The sequence below is a fragment of the Camelus bactrianus genome, chromosome 3 (genome assembly GCF_048773025.1).
Source record: "Camelus bactrianus isolate YW-2024 breed Bactrian camel chromosome 3, ASM4877302v1, whole genome shotgun sequence".
Lineage (NCBI taxonomy): Eukaryota > Metazoa > Chordata > Mammalia > Artiodactyla > Camelidae > Camelus > Camelus bactrianus.
In genome coordinates, this window is record NC_133541.1 from 11,461,916 (window position 1) to 11,481,929 (window position 20,014).

At 40.6% G+C, this 20,014-nt stretch overlaps 1 protein-coding gene across 1 annotated transcript in view; it reads right to left on the reverse strand.

The window, feature by feature from the left end:
- Positions 1–3,083: 3,083 nt before the first annotated feature.
- Positions 3,084–20,014, reverse strand: part of DNAH5 (dynein axonemal heavy chain 5) — a 193,974-nt gene continuing 177,043 nt past the window's right edge. Inside the window, exons 74-79 of the mRNA XM_074353814.1 lie at positions 19,381–19,584; positions 17,371–17,586; positions 15,533–15,745; positions 13,117–13,269; positions 12,470–12,701; positions 3,084–4,889 (exon numbers count right to left, since the gene is read on the reverse strand). Coding sequence (XP_074209915.1) covers positions 4,738–4,889; positions 12,470–12,701; positions 13,117–13,269; positions 15,533–15,745; positions 17,371–17,586; positions 19,381–19,584 — 1,170 coding nt within the window. The 3' untranslated portion in view covers positions 3,084–4,737. The remainder of the gene's footprint in view (positions 4,890–12,469; positions 12,702–13,116; positions 13,270–15,532; positions 15,746–17,370; positions 17,587–19,380; positions 19,585–20,014) is intronic.

Below are 20,014 nucleotides of genomic sequence, written 5' to 3' on the forward strand. Positions count from 1 at the left end.
GGCTCCACCCGCAGGACACAGAGCGGGGAGCAGGGACGCGGGCCCAGTGAAAAACAGCACTTGGCATGCGCGTCACAGGCAGGGCGAGCCTCCCAATCTTGGCCCTGCACCCACCCGACATAAACTCAAACTTGGAACCAATTAAGCCTGTCTATAAATCCAGAGCCTTGGGAAACGGAATGGAGTCCTAAATCAAAAAAGGGACAAAGGAGGCGCAGGAAAAATACTCACGAGGCAAATCTACCCAGCGGCTTCACGGTGTTACTAAGGGAGGAGCCGCCAGGACGTCCAGAAAACCTCAGATTAAAGCCTTTAAGGCATTGAAATTACATTATTAGATCGTAATACTGTTGGCATTTCATAATGAAAACTTCGAAATCCAGGGGATAAGCTATTTTTTAAAGGCTCATTTGAGGACTTTGGGGGAGATCACTCATTCATCATCTTGATCTGCTAGAGTGATTGCTAATCATCGAATGCTCACAGGGTCTGAGGAAAATAAATCCTGACTCTTTCTTATCCACCATCTCACCCAGCTCAGGGTACCTCCTTCCATCCTTCAGTTTCCGTTCTTCCCGCTTAGTCATTCTGTTTTCATTTCTTCTCATGCAAATAAAAGGAGAGCGTAGGATTCAACCTGTAATCACTGTCTCTCTGACTGCTCGGTTTTACAGTTTTCCAAGCTGAGGAACCCAACCATTAAAGCCCCCCCCGGGGTGCAGATGGGGCAAGCAATGCGTTCTGCTCTTGCGATGATAAGATTCGCTGTGTTCAAAGCGCATCACTGAATGAGGTCCCCATTTAGGACAGATGAGAACCTGTTTGTGGATTCACAGTGTCTTAGCCAAATCACAGAGCTGATTCTACAGCTGACCTTGAATTCTCCTCTATCCTTCACTGATGATATTTGTGGACACTTAATATATATACATGTTGGATTCAGCAGACAGTAGTCAATTAACCAGAAGGTATAAACTTTAAAAATTGCTAGAACTCAACACTAGAAAAATCACAAGCTAAAACTCCCAGATCTTTTGTTTTTGTTTGTTTGTTTGTTTGGTTTCACCTAATCTAGAAGACCATATTGTGAGTATAAGTTTATCATTTGTTTTCCATTAAGAGGCATTATTTTGACGTGCTGACGGGGAGCTACTCATCAACAGTAATCAGTTGCACAATATAATTTTTAAAAATCACTTCTAAAACTTGCCTTGTGCTGCAGCTTTGTCACCAAGGGGAAATCGTGTCTTTAAGAGGAAATGGCTCGTTCATATATTTAGTAATTTTTACAATTACTTAAAATTTTTGTGTTGTGAAAATTTTATAAACTACGTTATCAGGATGCATTAACATGTCAGTGTTTTAAAATGTCACATCTTTGAACAAAAATTTATCATTGATAAACACATTGCTGACACTGCGTTTTGTTTAAACTGGAGAATCCTGCAAGCTATGTAATTATAACATTTATGATTTGTCTCATCGTGCCTCTTAATGCTGAATAAATTATTTACAAGATTTTTCCATTGTTGATAGCATTTAACACAAAGAGGTACTTTTCGCTCCAGTGACTTAGAAACACACGATTTCCATCAGCCACTATTCTGTAGTGGGCAGCAGTCAGTACAAGGTTTGCAATATCGTTTAGAAAGCAGCCGTCCTCAAGTCCTGCACTCCAAGCTGGTTTCCGGTCCACTCCTCTGTCAGGCACCATGCATACCTCCTCCCTTCAGGCAGCAAGTAGTGAGCCCCCAGTGCTTGTGAGTCTGAGATCTCTCCCCTTCTCCTTTAGATCTAAATGTAGACATCACCTTCACAGAGCTGTCTTTCCTTATGGCCCAGTCAAATTAGGTCTCTGCAGGGGAAGAGCATCCTTGGTAGAGATACGGCTCAGCAAGACCTGGGCACTGGCTCTGCTGCTCCCTCTGATGGGGGCGTGGCCTCGCTGACGCGGAGTCGGTTTGATGTTTGCCAACATCCCCCTAAAGCGAAGCTCAGAGAGGACTGTAGGAAGTTGCTGTGGAATGGTGATGTAAACCCCAAGCATAAAAGGACAGTTCTAATGTGTCAAAAGATGGTCTTTTGTACCTCAATTTGGAAGGACTTTACTTGCGCAGAGAGGGTCACCAGCCACTGTGAGCTGCACAGGGGAATCAGAGGACCAGGGAAAGCCAGGCAAAGAGGCACAGTGGCTGCCTCAGCTCAGGGTAGCTCCTCACGGCTGTTACGTTCTGTGGCCTTAGTTAAAAATAAATGGGGACACGTAGTATGGCTTCTACCTGCTAATCTGTGATCCCCGAATAGCTGTCATCTCCCTGGTTCCTCTCACTCGTGGCATGCAGTGTGTTTCTTTATAGCACTTAACTCCCGATCTTTGTATCTTTTTCTGTGTATCACCCACGCGTGTCAGGTTATCCAACTATAAACTGAGATCATATAAAATTATGTGCCTGAATAACTGCTTATTTTCTGTGTCTAGTCGTCTTCTGTGATTCCATGAAATCAGGGGACTGTGACTTTTTTTTCCCACCATCATTCCATCAGCACACCAGAATGCCTGACCCACAGGAGGTGCAAAGTTTAAAATGAATCAGGATGGAGATAGAGGAAAGAGACTGCTCTATCATCCTGCAGTGGCATCAAGACCCTCACTGTAGTCTTCTCCATGTTCAAGGCAGCCAGCGACTCTCTCCGTCACCCAGAAGATTCAACTGATTCGTCCTCCCTCGGTCCCTGATTCAGAAGAAAGCTGAGCACCCTTCAGCGGGGGGGAGCTGGGGAGAGGGAGGTGGAGGCGAACTTGAAGGGGCCTCACTGGCTCCCCGATGCCTCAGTGACCTTCCTTGCTGAATGAGTTCCTAAAAATTTCCAGCTGTTTTCATGGTATTCTTTTCCACTCTGGGTCTCCAAAACATACATAAATACTAACGGAGTGTAACTATCACAAAATTACATGAATTATACAATTTGCAAGTTATTTGAGTGTAAAAAAAAAATCCAATTTTGAAAGCTTATTTCTGGATGCTCAATGACACTCAGCCCCATTGCACAGAAACAGCAATTACAATTCAGACATCCATGAACAACTTTTTATTAATCTTCATTATTTTTACATTTTCATTATTTATTCTTCAAAATAAAATGATTATTTTGACCGCAATTCACACAAATCAACTGATATATTAATTCAGACACAAAGCAGCTGCTCAAATGAAAACAGCATTATCCAAGATGGGTAGGTGTCCCATGGATCATCCAGACTTAATTCTCATCATAATTAGCATAAAATGAAACCTGCCAAAGAGCAAACCCTCCTGCAAGGTACCCACACCAGTCTCCTTGTAACCCTTCCTTCTTATAAAACCCTTTATCACCAGAAATACGAAGTTACGCGGAGCTGAAGTTAACCAAACACCTGGAAGCCACAATTCTAAGTCAATACTGACCAAGTTTCCTAGTCAAGGGGTTCTAGATGAAACAGTTTATAATTTATAACCAGAATTTAAAATACAAATATATGAAAAGTTTCTTCAACAGTGTTTTCTTAATTAATCAAAGGCCACGTGAAGTTCCCACCCACCATCCAGATTTATTCTTCCCCTTTTTTCCTCCCAATCATTACATTTTTTCAAGTCAATGGAAACTTTTACCATTTAATCATACCTGTTTTTATTTTCCCTTGTTATCTTCTCATCTTTGTCCACACCAAATACGTCTTACAGGCATCACCACAGCACGTGCGCTAGTCTGTGAATGGCATCGTTCACTTAGCAGTATGTGCTCACCATTTCCACGTTATGAAATCTTCACTATCATTTTTCGTGGCTGCCTAATATTGTCTAACTTCCTTAATTACAGACTTATTTTTGAACTTACAGGGCATTTATATTTTTCCCATTATTAAATGCATTTTTATATATAATTGTGGTCAGTCTTTTAAATTGTCTTCTTGGTCTAGATTTCCAGGAGAGAAAATGAGGATCAAAGCATGTCAACATTTTTCTGGTTCATTCTGTGCTTGGTTATTGAATCATTTCACAGAAAGGATGGGTCGGTTCACATTGCTCTAAGACCTCACTGCAATTCACTTTCAGATTTATTTTTATTACAAGAAATATCAGTTAGTATCTCATTATTCATTATCAGGGGGCTGAGCACTATTCTATTTGTTTATTCTATAAGATTATATGGTTGCCTATTCATCTATTCACATTTTTAACTCAACCTTCTATTTCCTTCCATTTTTTAAAAGGTCTGTTTAATTGGCTGTTTGAGCCATAAAAACAAATCTCTTACCTGACCTAAATGCAAAAGGCAATAGAAGCAAAATCAGCACAAACGTGTCGTGTTACCTTAGAGAACCAGCCTTTCAGCAGAACCACATTAACAGAAGAATAATCCCTTCAAGGGAAGGACCATCTGCTTAACCTAGTCAGTCTTTGGAGTTGAAGGAGGAAGAAAATGTATTACTGCGGACTTGAAGGCCACGCTTTATTAGAAAGTTGTAAATTTTACTTCTAAATCACCAAATAAACTTTTTCAAACACACAGTGATTGGTCATGAGGGATGGAACAGGCTAAATGTAACTAAGAGTCCAACTACGGAGTAAAAGGAAAACCAATGTAGCTCATTCATTGCACAGTCAACCTGATTTACACGTTGTCCAGCACTCACAGAAGAACCAAGGCGATGATGCTTTGGAGCCTCCATTTATCGGGTGAGGGCCACGCTCCACGTTACTTGACATCACAGAGAAGGGCAACCCCACGGAGCACCCAGTGTTCAGGGACCTGGGTCGTCCTGAGGTCCACAGCAGCGATGTAATTCAGGTCTGTTCGGACTGGCTTCTTGTAGATGGGGCAGGAGTACAACCGAGGATCTCTTACAGCTACAAAAAATTCATTTAAAAAAAGCTTTGTGAATTTCTAATTTAAGCAGCCCCAAACAGAGCACATGCAGAGCCAAATTTGTGCAAGCTGAAGGTCATTCCCAAGAAAGATGGGCTTCGTAGAATGAGGGAAACTCTTCCCGAGGTCAGGTAATCCCAGACACACCACACATTTCCAGTGGGTGTGACAAGACACCCAGGTGTCCTCAGGCTTACCCTACTCACCTTTGGCCCCATGTGCTTGACAGTATGACTTCCCATTGCTTCCTCACTCTGCTTTCCACCTGTCAACTCAACTCTCCCCCTCCACCCTCTCTCTTGTACTTCCCCACCGTATCTTGTGCTCACACGCCCTCTCTATTTTTCCCTTATGGCTTGCCTTTGGCACAAGGTACCTGTTCCTTTTAATCAGACATCCAACACCAGTTAACTATTATTTCACTATTATTCTGACTTCAAAATCCTGCCTTCAACCCTCTGTGCCACAGTTCAAACCACATCTGAAATCCCAGGACAAAGATGCTCCCCACCCCTACCAGGTATTATGAATTCTCCACGCATGCAGAGGAATAAAAATGACTGAGAAGCAGAGAGTCATGGCACAGCTCAGCTCTCTAAGACTCAATCTGCCTGTTAGATGAAATAGATGGAGTCCCCAAAATCACATACACAATGAAAGACAATCTGTGCATCCATCCTTCAGATATCCTCTCTAATACATTCTCTCCAGCCTTGGAAACCCCACGTCGAGGACAAATGCAAGTCTTGTAGGGCCTCAAACTTACACAGTTTGAGGAAGGGACTTCTTCCCAAAACCAGAGTGCAGTTTGCAAACACAAAATAAGCTTTGGAAGGAGGCTCTGCACTGAGCAGCCTTGGAGTTCAAGCTTCACCAGCTTCTTGTTAAATCCACTCTACCCATGGTCGTTTATTTGCGCATCTCAGAACATCCATCTCAGGAAGCAGTATATTATCTCCTCTTCTCTCCCAGACTATAAATTATTTCAGAACAAAAGTTATGTCTGCACTCATCCATGCTCTCCTCTGGAAGGCCAGTACTATAAATGACCCTCACATAACTATTGAGACAAAAACACATTTAACTAAGTGGGCACTGTGACAGGAAAACAGTAACTTTCTAAGCGCAATATTAATATATTAATGATACTGGATTTATTTCCCAAAACTAGCTTGCTCAATAATTTAGCTTTTCCTAATACATTACAAAAGCAAGGCACTATCAGAAGTTACAGTCTCATTTTTTGACCCATGTGTTTTTATACCCCCACTATAAATTTAATTAATTTTATTGGAAGAAAGCAAACATTTGAATATGATAACATTATACAAAAGTTTTGATATAAAATAAATATTCTAAAGCTCTGATTCTTAACCAGGTGGAATTTTTACCCCAGGGGATATTTGCCCGTATCTAGAGACATTTTTGGTTATCACACCTGGGAAGGTACCACTGGCATCAGTAGGTAGAAGCCATGGATGCTGCTAACATCCTGTGATGCACAGGACGGCAAGAGTTATCTGGACCAAAAATGTCAATAACACCAAGGTTGGGAATCCGTCTTCTAAAACAAAGTCACAGATATTTCATAGTACTTTAAAACTATGTATTTGCTTAATCCCTTGAAATTTATCATTAGAAACCATCTAAATTAATGTAACACCTAATTTTTAAGTCTAGGCAAATTTTTTAATTACTATGAGAATATCATTAGTAATAATAATTATGCAAATATATGAAAATTCTGATTAAATAAGTCAATGACAGAGAATTTATGGAGTGCAGTTAATACTAACTATATTAACTGATACATTTAAACCCTTTAATCCTAGGATCTGAACATATAACAAATATTTAACTAATTGTTCTTCAATGCACATTTGACGAACAGTCATTTTCTAAATCTTGAAGCAAGCCGTTAGAGTCTTACTTTTGAATCAAAGGATAATTTTAATAATTGCGCCTTGGGAAGTATCTGATTCCTTGGTTTTAATCTCTAAAGAAAGATAGAGTTGGAAAAAATAACATTCTTTTCAATAAGTAGGTTAAAAAAAGCAATTCTCTGAAATATTTATCCAATTTTATTGATTTTTAATTGCTTCAGAACGGAATGCGCCCACGCCATGCCACAGCATGCAGCAACCTCCTGCAGCAGGATTAGAAACCACTGCAAATATAATTTCATAGCGGAAGTGCTGACAAACACTAAAAAGCCACAGAAACAGATCATCTGAAACCATTACCCCTGGTTAGACAAATAACTTTAAAGACAAAAGTAAACATGCGAGGTAGGAAGAACAAATCAACTAAACAGGTTTAAAGCTGTAGGGCCCCCGAGAGAAGAGGCTGTCTAAACTGGTGAGCTATCTGCTTTAAGAGGCTGAGGTTCCTAAAAAAACACCTCGAGGAAATTCCATTTTCTGACTATGTAACGTCCCTCTCCAGCCTACATTTTTCATCCACGTGTCAGTGTTATCATTACATCGTATATTTCTCCCAATATCCAAAATAATCAAGTTACATACAGATCCCCTTTATGGTCTTTAAACCATCCCTTTATTTAACCGCTTTTTTGCTAGTAACATTGAAGTTATTAAATAGCGCACGCTTACATGTGATATTTCTTTTAGTCCTTCAACAAGCATGTGCGTTATCATATTAGTAGTAATAATAATAAAATTATTTATTGTATGCTAATTACGTGCTAGACATTGTTCAGTTTAATTCTCTCAACAACCCAATGAGATGGGTATCGTGATTAAATCCATTTTACAGATGAGGAAACTGGAAGAACACGAGGAGGTGGGTTACTTAGCCAGGGTTGCAGAGCTGTAGGGGATGAGTCACACCTGCCCAGAATGGGTCCAGAGCTTCTGCTCTTAATCTCAGCAACATTTGGGACGTACTATGGGTATGTGCCTCTGTGTCTTTGCAGAAAGACGTAACATGAACTGGAGAAACCTAGATGACTGACTTGTGGCACAGCTGAGACCCCTTCAAAGCCACGTGATTAACTGCTAGGGTGATAAAGCCAGGAGAGCACCCCAGATGCCCAGGCTCCTAGCTCACAGCCTTTTATCGGAGCCCATGTGCCTCCCTAGCGGGCAGGGAGTAACCGTCTTTAACCTGCAGCATGGGGGAGGAAGCCATCGGGAGCAACAGCCCTCACCCACACAGGGCAGAGGCCTTTACTGTGTCTACTTCACCATGTACCTGAGAAAAATAAATCCATGACTCCAAAATGCGAAGGAGCTGTCCTCATTTTCAATTTAGCCTTTATTTTCAAGCTTGTCCCTAAACGCATAGTCCTGAGTCGAACACTACCACGGGAACTCCCAGCCGCCTGCATTCATCCCACAGCAGACAAAGGTGATTCAGGAATCATAGGCAAAGTACACAATGTTTCTAAACCCTAATTTCCCCACCTGCAAAATAGGCATGCTATATCTTACAGATTTGTTGTAAAGATTAAGTAAGTTAAAACATATGAATGCCTGACATAGTATACTGCCTAGAATGCAGTAGATACCCGAGATGTGTTAGATTTCTCCTCTCTCTCTCACTATACACACAAACTCACACACACGTGCACATGTGCACAGACCACTTACCTTTTCACTGAAACAAACTGCCCAGACTCAGGTTCCCCATGACTTTGTTAACAGAGTTCCAGGTTTACAAACTCAAAGTGGATGAAATGCTGTGGGGCTCAGGAGTCAGGAGATCTCCAGCCCCAGGTCACTGCACCAAGCTATTCCCACTCCCAGCCCCACATCTGCACAGTGCTGGATTAGGGTGGGTCACAGGGCATTCTTAGAAACATCTTTTCTCCTGCAGGAAATAGTCTCATTAGCTGTCGGGACCCTGAGATCCTTCTCATCCTACTTGGCAACCAGAGGTACATTTAAGTCTTGCTTTGTTCCCCTAAACGTTCTAATCACTGGCTTCCCATCACATGGGCTACAGCGCTGTAAAGTTATTAGAAGCATCACTCTCTCCATAGACTAAATCTGTAAGGAGACGTATCTTTCCTACAGCTGCCTCTTCCTCTTCCTTTGAGAACACAGGGTCTAGAGTAGGTGGCTTTACCCTCTTGGAGAATTTCGTACTATTTGGGTGACTCTCCATGACAACCTAACAAGAAGCATAAATAAAATAAACATTTGGGGATATATCACTCAATTTTTTAGAGCTGAAATAAATATCTAGACTTCCTTTTGAAAACAAATAAACCAGTCCTGTGTGTAAAATTCAACAGTGAATTATTTAAACTGAAATTGCCCTTCACCTTAATGCAAAAAACAATTCACTGTAAGAATTTTAATTTTAAAACACTGTAACTTTGGAGAGTCCTTTAGTTTATAACATTGTATCTCTTTCTCTCAATTAGAGCCCTATTTAATCATAAAAGTTGAATGAAAATTAAATTTACAGGATGCAAAGAGCAATGGAATGTTAGTTTTCCATCACTAAAACACCTGCTCCAACCACAAAGCTATTTGGCAAAAAGTTTCCACCAACTTCTATTGAAACCAAAAAATGAATAAAGAACTATAGTTTTTCTTTACTTTCTTTTCAGCACTTTGAAATTAGTAGGCCCTTTTTCCTTTATGTATTTTTACTTCCTCCCTCACCTGCAGCTAATGAGCATCACTGCTGACTAATGCCCAGCAGGGTAAGAACAGTTCATCCATAAAAATCTGTCCTTATATAATAAAGGATGGCCTCTATTATAAAATTGTTATGTTACTCCTACCATGCTGAGATGCTCAAAGCCATATAGCCATGGATTTTAACAATTTAGTCACAAGAAATTAAAAAACAAAATAAAACATCTAACTGAACGTGAGAAAGATTTTTCTTTTGCTTTATAAGGGAAACATTTCTGCAACAATGTTGACTAGATGCAACAAAATCTCTAAAATATTACTTTTGGCTAAAAGAACACTTGATTATTATTTCTATAAAATAATCACTTCCCTGGGACTTCACACCACCCTGGGGACTAATAAACATGAAGCCACAGGCCGCTTGCTTGCCTAAGCCCAGGCAGACACTGGGATCCTTTCAGACTCAACTGGGCGTGTAAGGAGGGACACCTTGTACCAAGAAGGATGCTGACCATCCTCACATCTCTCTTCTGATGCTGAGCTCCCTTCATGGGCCCCCCTTCCTTGCACACCATCTTTCTGTTCCTCAAGCACAGCATATCCACTGCTACCTCTTGCCTCCACACCCTTGCCTTTGCTCCTGGATGTTAGTTCGACGTGCGGTGTTCTCTCTGAACTCCTGAATTCTCTCACTCCCTGGAACACCACGGGTGTGTGTTCTTTACAGAAACAAAAACTACGTGAAATTGGTATGTCCATTTACAATCTAGCCTGTTTACACTATTTGTGGGACTTATGTATCGATAGTCCCATGAAATCTGAATTTCCAACCGCTCCTAGGGGAAATGTAGGGTCAGGTTCCGGTGAGTGGCTGGTCACAGAATTCCTACCAACCCATCAATACATAACCTTGCTGTATGTGTGTTTCTGTTTAAAGACACCTTCTTAATGTGCACTGTTGATTCATTAACACTGAAGTCAAGGCCAACAGCACTGTAACTCATGCCTGAACAAAGCTTGTCTAACCCTTGTCTTCCCTCCATAGGGCACATCACCACCTCTTGAGCTTAGGAACAGTAGACAGCCCTTCAGGACTACACTTGGGGGGCATTTTGAACAATGAAAAGTAGAAAAATGTGAAAAACATGGCACTAAATAGACCACGACAAGGACTCTTGTATACAGTCTGAGCTGAAACTAAAAGACAGAGCACAGGCTGGCTCAGCCTTAGCCGGGAGCACACATGTTGGGAGGCCCAGACTGTTTGCTGCTTTGTCCATGTCCGTGAATGACCATGAAAGTGCCACAAACATCGATCTAGGACTACAAATAGATTTTAGCATGTGGGCGAATTCATAAATACAAACTCCTTGAGTAAAAAGGATTGACTACTTTTGCTTCCTTTTTTGGCTACCCTTCCCTCTTTGTGCTCCATGCAAACAGGGGTCCTGCCTGGCCTTTTCTCATTGCTGGATCCCCAGAAACAGAGTCGCGTGTGTCAGATGGTCATTACCAGACAAATGTTCATTGGATGACCTAGTGAGCTGAAGCTAGTTCCCTCCTCCAAGGAAAGTCTGACTCTAATGCCCCATCATGCCCATTCTTCTCCTCCAAAGCACATCACAGAGGCAGTCGCCACCAGCCTCCTAGGCCTGGTTATGCTCTTCTTCTAAATGTCCTAAGCATTCTGAGAGCATCTTTATCACAACAGGTATCATATTCTATTTAAATTGTTCATTTACTTATCAGTTTCCCTCACTAGACTGTGAGTTCTTTGTGGGCATGACCTGGTTCACAATTACCTTTGTCTCTTACACCTAAGGTTGTGGTTGATACATATTAGGCATCCAGCAAATATTTGCTTAAAAAATAAATACCCAAAGTTTATAAACTCTCTTCCCTTGACACGTGTTTACAAATGTGACATTTATCTAAGGGATGGAGATATTAAAAGCTATCTCTTAAAGAAATATTATTTTAGCCCTTGTTTAAAGAAAAATATTTTGTGCTTCTCTTGTAAAATTAGTACTTCCTTGGGATACACTGTCATGGACACCTCTTGAGTTGATGGCTTAGGGCGACCATCTCACTATGTATATGCATATCAAATTATCATGTTGTACACCTTAAGTGTATGCGATTTTTCTTTAAAAAGAAAAGTAAATACATTTTTTTTTAAATGAAATGAACAGAGAATCTTCTCATGTGCTGAACAGTGGTTACTGCGGAGGAGTTGTTAGCTGAGCGAAATGCAAACAACGAAAGCCTCTAGAAAACATCAAACCAACAATGGAAAATAGTTTAAGAATTTCTAGGTTTGTTGAATAGAGCTTTGATAACTTTGTCAAAGTATTCTGCTTTGACACGTGTACTTCACAGAAGCGTTATCACATTCACAGGTTATAACGCGAACCCAGCATTTTACCATTGGCTCCTGGGTGAAGCTGAATGCCCCTGAATTCAATCTGGATTTCATAACCTGGCTTAAATCTCCAAGCCATTGGAGCCACTCACCTCCAGCAGCCCTGTGCAGTGCTGCCTGGAAAGCCTTCTTTCCACCACTTGCCATCTTCATCACATCCATCCTTCCAAGCCCATCCAGGCCCAACAGCCCCTGATGACTTGATCCCACTGTTACCTCACCCTCCTTTCTCACCACTCACTAGCTAACTTGTTTCTTGTCTCATCAGCTAACACTTCATGAATATCCATATATATTTCATCTGCTTTATTAGATAGGCAAGAACTATCTAGAACCAGTGCCTCTCAGTAGCACTCAAGAAAGGCCCTAGTGGTCAGTAGGTACTCAGTAAACACAGGCATGAATGTGAAGCCAGTTGATAAAACAGTATAATCCTTATCACATGATAACAAAAGTAACAAGATCCTGTGTTTATAATGTCACCCAACCCGATAATATGAACCATCCCTGAACACACAAGATCACTTACTGTTGTTTTCGGCATAAATCCTTATGACAGGCATTAACTCAAAGAGCACTTTTGGTTTGGACTCAGTGAGTTTCATGTTTCTTTTGTCCCAGCCAGCACCTTCAAGATACAAGCCGTAGACGTAGACACCCTCTGTGGGAGGGGCAGAAATGTCATCCTTCATCCACTTGGTGACTTCATTGCAAAGCACCATATTGTCCAGGGCCCAGCCTTTGTTGGCTCGAGTTATTTCCTACTCAGGGCAAGAGCAAAGCAAAGGATTAAACCAGCGACTAGAGGTTTGTCTTAATAGAAGGAGCATAACTGTGATGACAGTGCAGCCCCAAATTATCTGAATTCAAAGGAAATAGGATAGTATTTTTAAAGTTTTAAAAGATTCTCTCATAAGCAATACCAATGTCCTAATTTAACCACTTGTACTTTTAAAAGAAATATCAAATCAAATATAAAAAGAACAAATATTTTGAAATCCAAGCTAGCAGCCTGAGAACAAGTTGCTGGATTAACATTCAGGACAAAGTAACTGCTGATAACAAAAAGAGACGATCATTCTCTGTCTTGTTATACTCTTTAAAACCACAATAAAAGAAGAAAGCCTTGTAGAGGCAAATTATAGTAACGCAACAGGTGCAAATCAGAGCTATTACCTGTCGCATTGCAGTCAAAAATCCCTGGGGGTTGAAAAAGCCTGTCATCCAGAAGCAGTGGGGTCGGCCGTTGAAAACCCAAGAGGTGAACTGGCTGTTTCTTTCTATAAGTTCAGTAAACCAGAAACCCAATGTACTTGAAACCCAAGACACCTGAAATGCATACGTTGAAACAGTGGATTAAGACAGGTTTAATTCTGCTGTGTAATTGGCTTATGTTCACAGAATGAAGAAAAAAGATGAAATATCAGTTTCACTCTTAGAATTCAGAAGCCCCTAGGACATCAATTTCCCCTGGGTTCTGACATTTAAGTTTTCAAATTTTTCTTCGTCCTTAATGATATGAAGATATGATAGAATAGCTAATCACCCCGTGACTACCAGATCAAGCTAACTCGGCACACTGTTCAAGACAGCTGAGGTCAACAGACTCACCCTCCACATACGAATACAGTCATGACCGATTCTGCTGTAAAGCAATTAGAACCCTTAATGGAATTAAATTTAACAGGTTTCAACTATTTTTTTCCTTAGGCTACATTTTCAATAGACACATCATAAAACAGGATTTCTATTTACATAAATGTGTTCATGGCCTCATCAGCACTTTAAAATATATTCTGCGAGTGGTAAGTTGCAGAAGCCTTTCTCCACTTATCATTTTTAATGAGGAAAACACCAATTATTTTCTGAAGTTTTTGTCCCTTACCATGCACTTTTATTTCCCCTGATGCAGGACTAGAAATAGAAACACAGGTCTCTTTACCACCAACAAATTAGCTGCATTCATTGCCTGTAACATTCTGCCTGAATTCATATGTGGAATTCTATTTTTGGCACAGACGTATCATTAATTCTATCAATAGCCACGCTGGTAGGTATCTCTAAATCATATTTTATACCGTGTTATTGTAACTGCAACATTTTATGTGTGAATAAAAGTAGGGATCAATCTGGATAGATAAACTGCTTGAATTTCAGATATCTAAAGAACTCTCTTTCAAGAGACACTGAAATTCTCAAAGACTGATAATAAATTGAGTAGAATAAAAACCTGTAATAAAAAGATCTTAATTTAAAAATGAGACAACTCATTCTATCATAACTTTAGAGACATGTTAACTGAAAGAGATGTTTATACATTTGATCTGAGGGCACAGGGAAGCATTCATGAGAGGACGTCTCCTGGCAAGGACCCCTGTTCCAAGGTCTCCGGGTGTTGACCACGCTGGGTGAGCCGGTTGAGTGGGGAGAGAACCTGCAATGGCCAGTAACCAGGTAGGTTCCTTCTCTATCATTGGCAATGAGAAGAGTTAATTCATATTAAAAAATAATAATAATAAAAAAAATAAAGAAAGAAAGGAAAGAAAAAACCCTCTGGCTTTGGCAATAAATTTTTTGAAGGTGAGAAGAGAAAGGCGTCTGGTCAAAGCTGATTCTGAGTTTCTAAGCTGTGTGACTAGAGGGATGGACGATGGTGTGTCAAATAATTTGGAGAAGACAGTGGGAGAGCATTCCCCAGTTACTATAGCTGCCGTCAGGACCCACTGCCGTGGAATCTGCCAGAGCTCTGGGCGAGGCATCAGAATCTCAGCACTAAGGGAGTCTCTTCTGAGAGACTATCAGTTCTAACCCCATCCTGTCTCCCTTTCCCATCTACCTGAGTAACTTCCAGAAGATTCCAGTCACCCCAGGACCCAATCTCATCTCTATATGCCGCCATCCACGGATAAATCTGAGCCCTCCCACCCTCCCAAGTCTTTCCACTGGACACTCAGCATCCTCAGTGCCGTGATCAGGAAGCTCCTCTGCAAGGACACTCAGGTACTCGTTTTTCTTTTCCAAGTAGAAAATTATGTCCTAATGCCACACCTGTCATTTAGCACAATTACCAACACATAATCAGTAAGCATGCTATCAAGTTATTATTGTGTTATCTTGAGAGATACACACTCACATATTTACAGACAGAGCAAGGAAAAATGTTTCTCTTTGGTATGACTTTTGATATATGTGTGTGTCTAGGAATATTCCCTTCTATACCACTAACATCATAAGCTTTAAGTCCTTGAGCTTGGGTTACAATTCTGATTGTTTGACTTCTTAGGTGTGTGATCTGGGGAAAAGATTTAACTTCTCCCAAACTCAGGTTCCTCATCTGCAAAATGAGAGTACTAAATTGCAAGATTTAAATGAAATAATGCATGTAAATTGCCTAGCAGAGCACCTGAGATATGAGAGATGCTAAGTAATTTCCTTCCCTACGTACAATCTAAAAATACAGAGCTGGAGGGGATTAGTCCCTACGCAAAAGAACCCTCCTAAGTACATTATCCTTACAGGGTTTCCACTTGCCAATTACAACTGTGCACAACAATAAAGTGATTAGGCAGAACACGGAGCAACTTAAACATACTTTTTTCCACCCAGCAGGAATTCTGGCGTCAAACATGCAATTCAGTGCATCTCGTAAATTTTCACTCATTATGATGGTGCCGTCAATGGCAAGTTTCAGTTCAGTCAGGGTGCTTCGGACGAGGGTGAGTACCCGTTGCATTCTGTCTATCTCCTGCCTGAGGAAAATATTCATCGGCTGGAAAGGCCCCATCTTCTGCAGCCTTTCTTTTACCTGCCATGGAGACAGACATCCAGCACGTAAAAAATTAGACGGCTACTAATATATATGTAACTAGTGCCCAGGGGCTTCTGAAAGGGCCCACAACTTTACAATTCCATATATAGGAAACTTTTTTTTTTCACTGCCAGGAAACCAAGAAGAAATTTTAAAAAGAAATATCTATTAGATGACCAGCTGATTTTTCATCCCAGGTGGGAGAGAACAGGCAGCCATTAATTCACAGAAAAATCTAAAATGCATGGTCACAACCACACAGCCTTCCAAACGGCAACTGCACTGCCTGGGAAATATTCACTTACTGCCAATCTAAGACCCGCACACACACACACACGGACACACATGAACACACGGACATGGACACACACAGACATGTGTACCCATACACAACCATCATATTCTCTGTCTCAAAAAAGAAAAAAAACTAGACTTCTGTTTTAAAGCTTTCTGTCTTTTCCATCAAAGGATCTATCCATCCATCCATCCATCCAGCCATTCATCTCCATCTCATAAGGATATATTGAGAGTCTTTTGTGGGTCAGATATGATGCCAGACTGAGTTGCTTTATCCTAAGGAAATTCAGCAAGAGGAAGGAGACTCTTCTAAACCCCATACTTACCATGTTTATTTAGGTAATTATCAGTATATCTTGGGCATTTTTATTGCTTTATAAATATTTCGACCCCTGTTAGACATGAATGACTGCTTTTCTGATACTGTAATGAACGGGGCTCATGAAGGCTGATCGCAACATTGATTTTCTCCAAGCAAGTGATCAGAGTTTCTTCCAGGGGAAATTATTCCCTTGGTGAGATTTCCTTGAGGTCAGTCTACAGTACTAGCAGCCAAAATGACCTGTTTCATGGAAAATAATAGGATGCTGAAGAAACAAAATGCTAGAGGTTTTCTTTTGAAAACCAGCTAGAAAGGGCAATATTTAAAAAATGATTGCTCTGTGACAAAAAATGTCTTTCACTCAGTCCAGGTCATTTCTTAAGTAAGCCACTTACTTTTTGCTTTTATCGAAGATTTAAACATGTTATCGGGTAAATCTTTTCACAATATTTGCTAAAATGTCTCAAAAATTAACTTTCATAATTATCAGTTTTGCTTAGAAGTTACTTGCATAGTAAAAAGATAAATCCATTTTCAAAAGCCTTGAGATGAGGAAGCTGCAGAGTTAATGATATAACTACAGACTCCCTGAAATTAAGAAGGCCTGAATTTTAGGGTGCGCATTAAATTGCATAACACTTTTTAAATAATTCTCGCTTTACTCTAAGAATACATTATTTTCCTTCGAACAGATGATAATCTGAAGTACCTCAAGGGAAGGTTCTAAAAAAGCAGTCCTAACCCATCAGCACACACTTGCAGTTTAGTTATGAAATTAGCATTCTCATCAGGTTTCTTTATTGTTTATATCTTGAAATGATTACATTTTCAGATTCAAAAATGTCTTTTTCTGGTTCTTCAGGAAGTGAAGTTTTTGAAGGATTTTTTAAATTTCAGAAAAATTATCCTTTGCCCTCCTCCCTTCATCCCCAGTCCCCCACCCCCACCCCACACCAACCAGACACAGCCACAGCGACGTTTTGTCAGGATGACGTCAACTCACTTCAAATGGACCATAGCCGGGGGGCAGCTTTTCTAGCATATCATCAGCCAGCCGGGCCACCACCGCCTCCCGGGTCTCGTCCCCGCCACCAGAGCTGTCCTTGGGCTGGATGCCCAGGATGGTGTCCAGCACATCCTTGGCCAGCTTGCTCTGGTAGGTGATGTCAGCGTTGGGGTGCAGTCCAAACACCTCGGGACTGTCATAGGTGGGCAAACTCTGAACAACAAATACCCCAGGTAAGCACAGACTGCTGACCCAAGCACCAGTTCCGTGACACTGTCTTAGGAAATCAACATGCTTTAATTAGGACAAGCATTTACATGACACGCCTTATTTGTGGCAGGCCACAATCAATAATCTCTACGCGAAAGCATCAAAAGTTGCCATGAAGAAAATTAACCCATAGACTCACACCTCTTTAATGTCTGCCCCTCAAGCAAATTTAATCAGAGACACGATCTTGTTTCATAACATGTTTGTGAGATGGGAAGGGAACTATAGACTGGTATTTTGCTTTCTGAAGGTCTCATCTAATACAAACCGATTTTTTAAATAAATGGTGTATAACTAATGGTTACTAAAAATGACAGTTTTAGCAATGATGGCCCAAAACAGACCAGAGGTAAGAAATGGATTCTCCCAAGGAGGAAGACAGAGACTAGGAAAAGCGGGAAATATTGAAAGAGCAGCAGAGTTAGAAAAACAGACAGCAGGAGGCAAGGAGAAGCACGGCTAGCAGGTAAACATCCCTCAGCTACTTGAAAAAAAGCTCTCCTACAATTTGACATACATTTATTTCTGTGTGTGAATTGTATCCCTAACTTTATTCATGTTTTCCCTCCCTTCTAGTCCATGATTTTATTCCTTTTTACATAATGCCTTCTTGTGAGTTACCTAAAATTCATTGTGAAATGAGGAGTATATAAATAAATATATGTACAGGCAGATCTAAATTTATACCTTCAAAGGCACTTCTCCTATTCAGGGCTAACGATTTAGAGACACATCTAGTACAGTTAAGACAAATATATTCGTAGATTTGAATTAATAAAAGTGTAGGGGTGGTAATATATGATAAACTCATTACACTCATATATCACAGAAACCTCTAAGTGTACTGATAAATTTAGCTCTCTGGGGCTCTTGTGTTTTAGTTTCTTCACCTGAGATAAATCTTAGGGGCATAAGAGATAACTAAATAGTGATCTAATGAATTCAAGGTATAGAGACAGAAAATGTAGTTACCTTGGAGCACAAATCAGATATTTTCTCAAATTTCTTGTCAAACTCTTATTCCTTCTTAGAGGAGTGCTTCTCAGTCAGAGGTGATTTTGCCCCCCACCAAGGACATTTGGCGATGTCTGGAGGTGTCTTAGGTTGTCACAACCAGGTAGGGAGTGTTACTGACACCTAGTAGGTAGAGGCCGGGGATTCTGCTGACCGGTCTACACAGGACAGCCCCCCACTGCGAGGAGGTACCCAGCTCTGAATGTCAACGGTGCCGAGGCTGAGACATTCAGTCTTACAGGAAGCTCTTATACAGAGTGTGTTCCCAAACATACTCAGATGCTCTTCATTAGGCTAAGATTAAGGAACGGATGTTGCGGGATAAGAGAAGTGGGTAGAGAGTTGAGTCTAGAGGCTGTCTTTGCAACCTCAGGTAGCTGAAGTCTCACACGGAGAGCACCCCAGGGGACTTGTGTAGGTTCCCTGGTTCCAAATCTGCTCAATCTGTCATCTCCCCAAAGGACATTCCTCACTGAGGCATTAAAAGAGAAGGGAAGGAGGGAACTCACGCAAAACACACACTGAGAACAAACATAAACATTTTAATTATAAAATGAATATAAACATGAAGAAAGAAACTATGGTGCTTGAGACCTTCCATGTCCAGTATGTATCACTATTAAAATGTATGTTTAAAGAAATACATGTAGTATAAATAAATATCAAAGAAGTCAACTGGCCATAGACATTTGCCCTGTGCATAAAGTTCTGAAGACGACAAACCTGGATATAGTGAAGATAGTTGTCCACCGTGCTGCATTTTGGAATATTATATCCTTGGTAAAAATTGAAATCTGGTCCAAACATATTTTCACTGAACCAAACCTTAGCAAGTGTGTTCAGCAATCTCTTGTCGTAGTCATCAGTGACTCTGCCTCCGTACTGGATCTCTCCTATCATGTAGCGGATGGTGGTCCAGGAGACACCCTGAGGAAATTTGTAGAATAATTGTGCAAAACTGACCGCTCTCTCATCCCCATTTGCCCCACCACGTAACATCCATATGCTCGTTGTCATCAATGTCATTAATTCCTCATTCATTCAGTCATTCCTCAGTAATGTGAAAAGTGCAGAAAGAAAATTAAATAGGCAAACATGAGAGTTCACTCAATGCTCATGATTATGATTTGAAATAGATTCTCTTGGTGCATTTACACGTTATCATATTTTAATTTCAGCAGAAAAAAAAATTTTTTTTTAAAATTTTGGGGCCATTCTTTAAATATTACACCCTTCAAAAGTGATCTAGACTCTGATTTTCAGTGTTCAGGACTTTAAGAAACAAGTTTCCTTACCCACTCCCTCCACCCTCCAATAGATCCTGGCAGGTTGTCTATATACATAATGTCAACTTGCC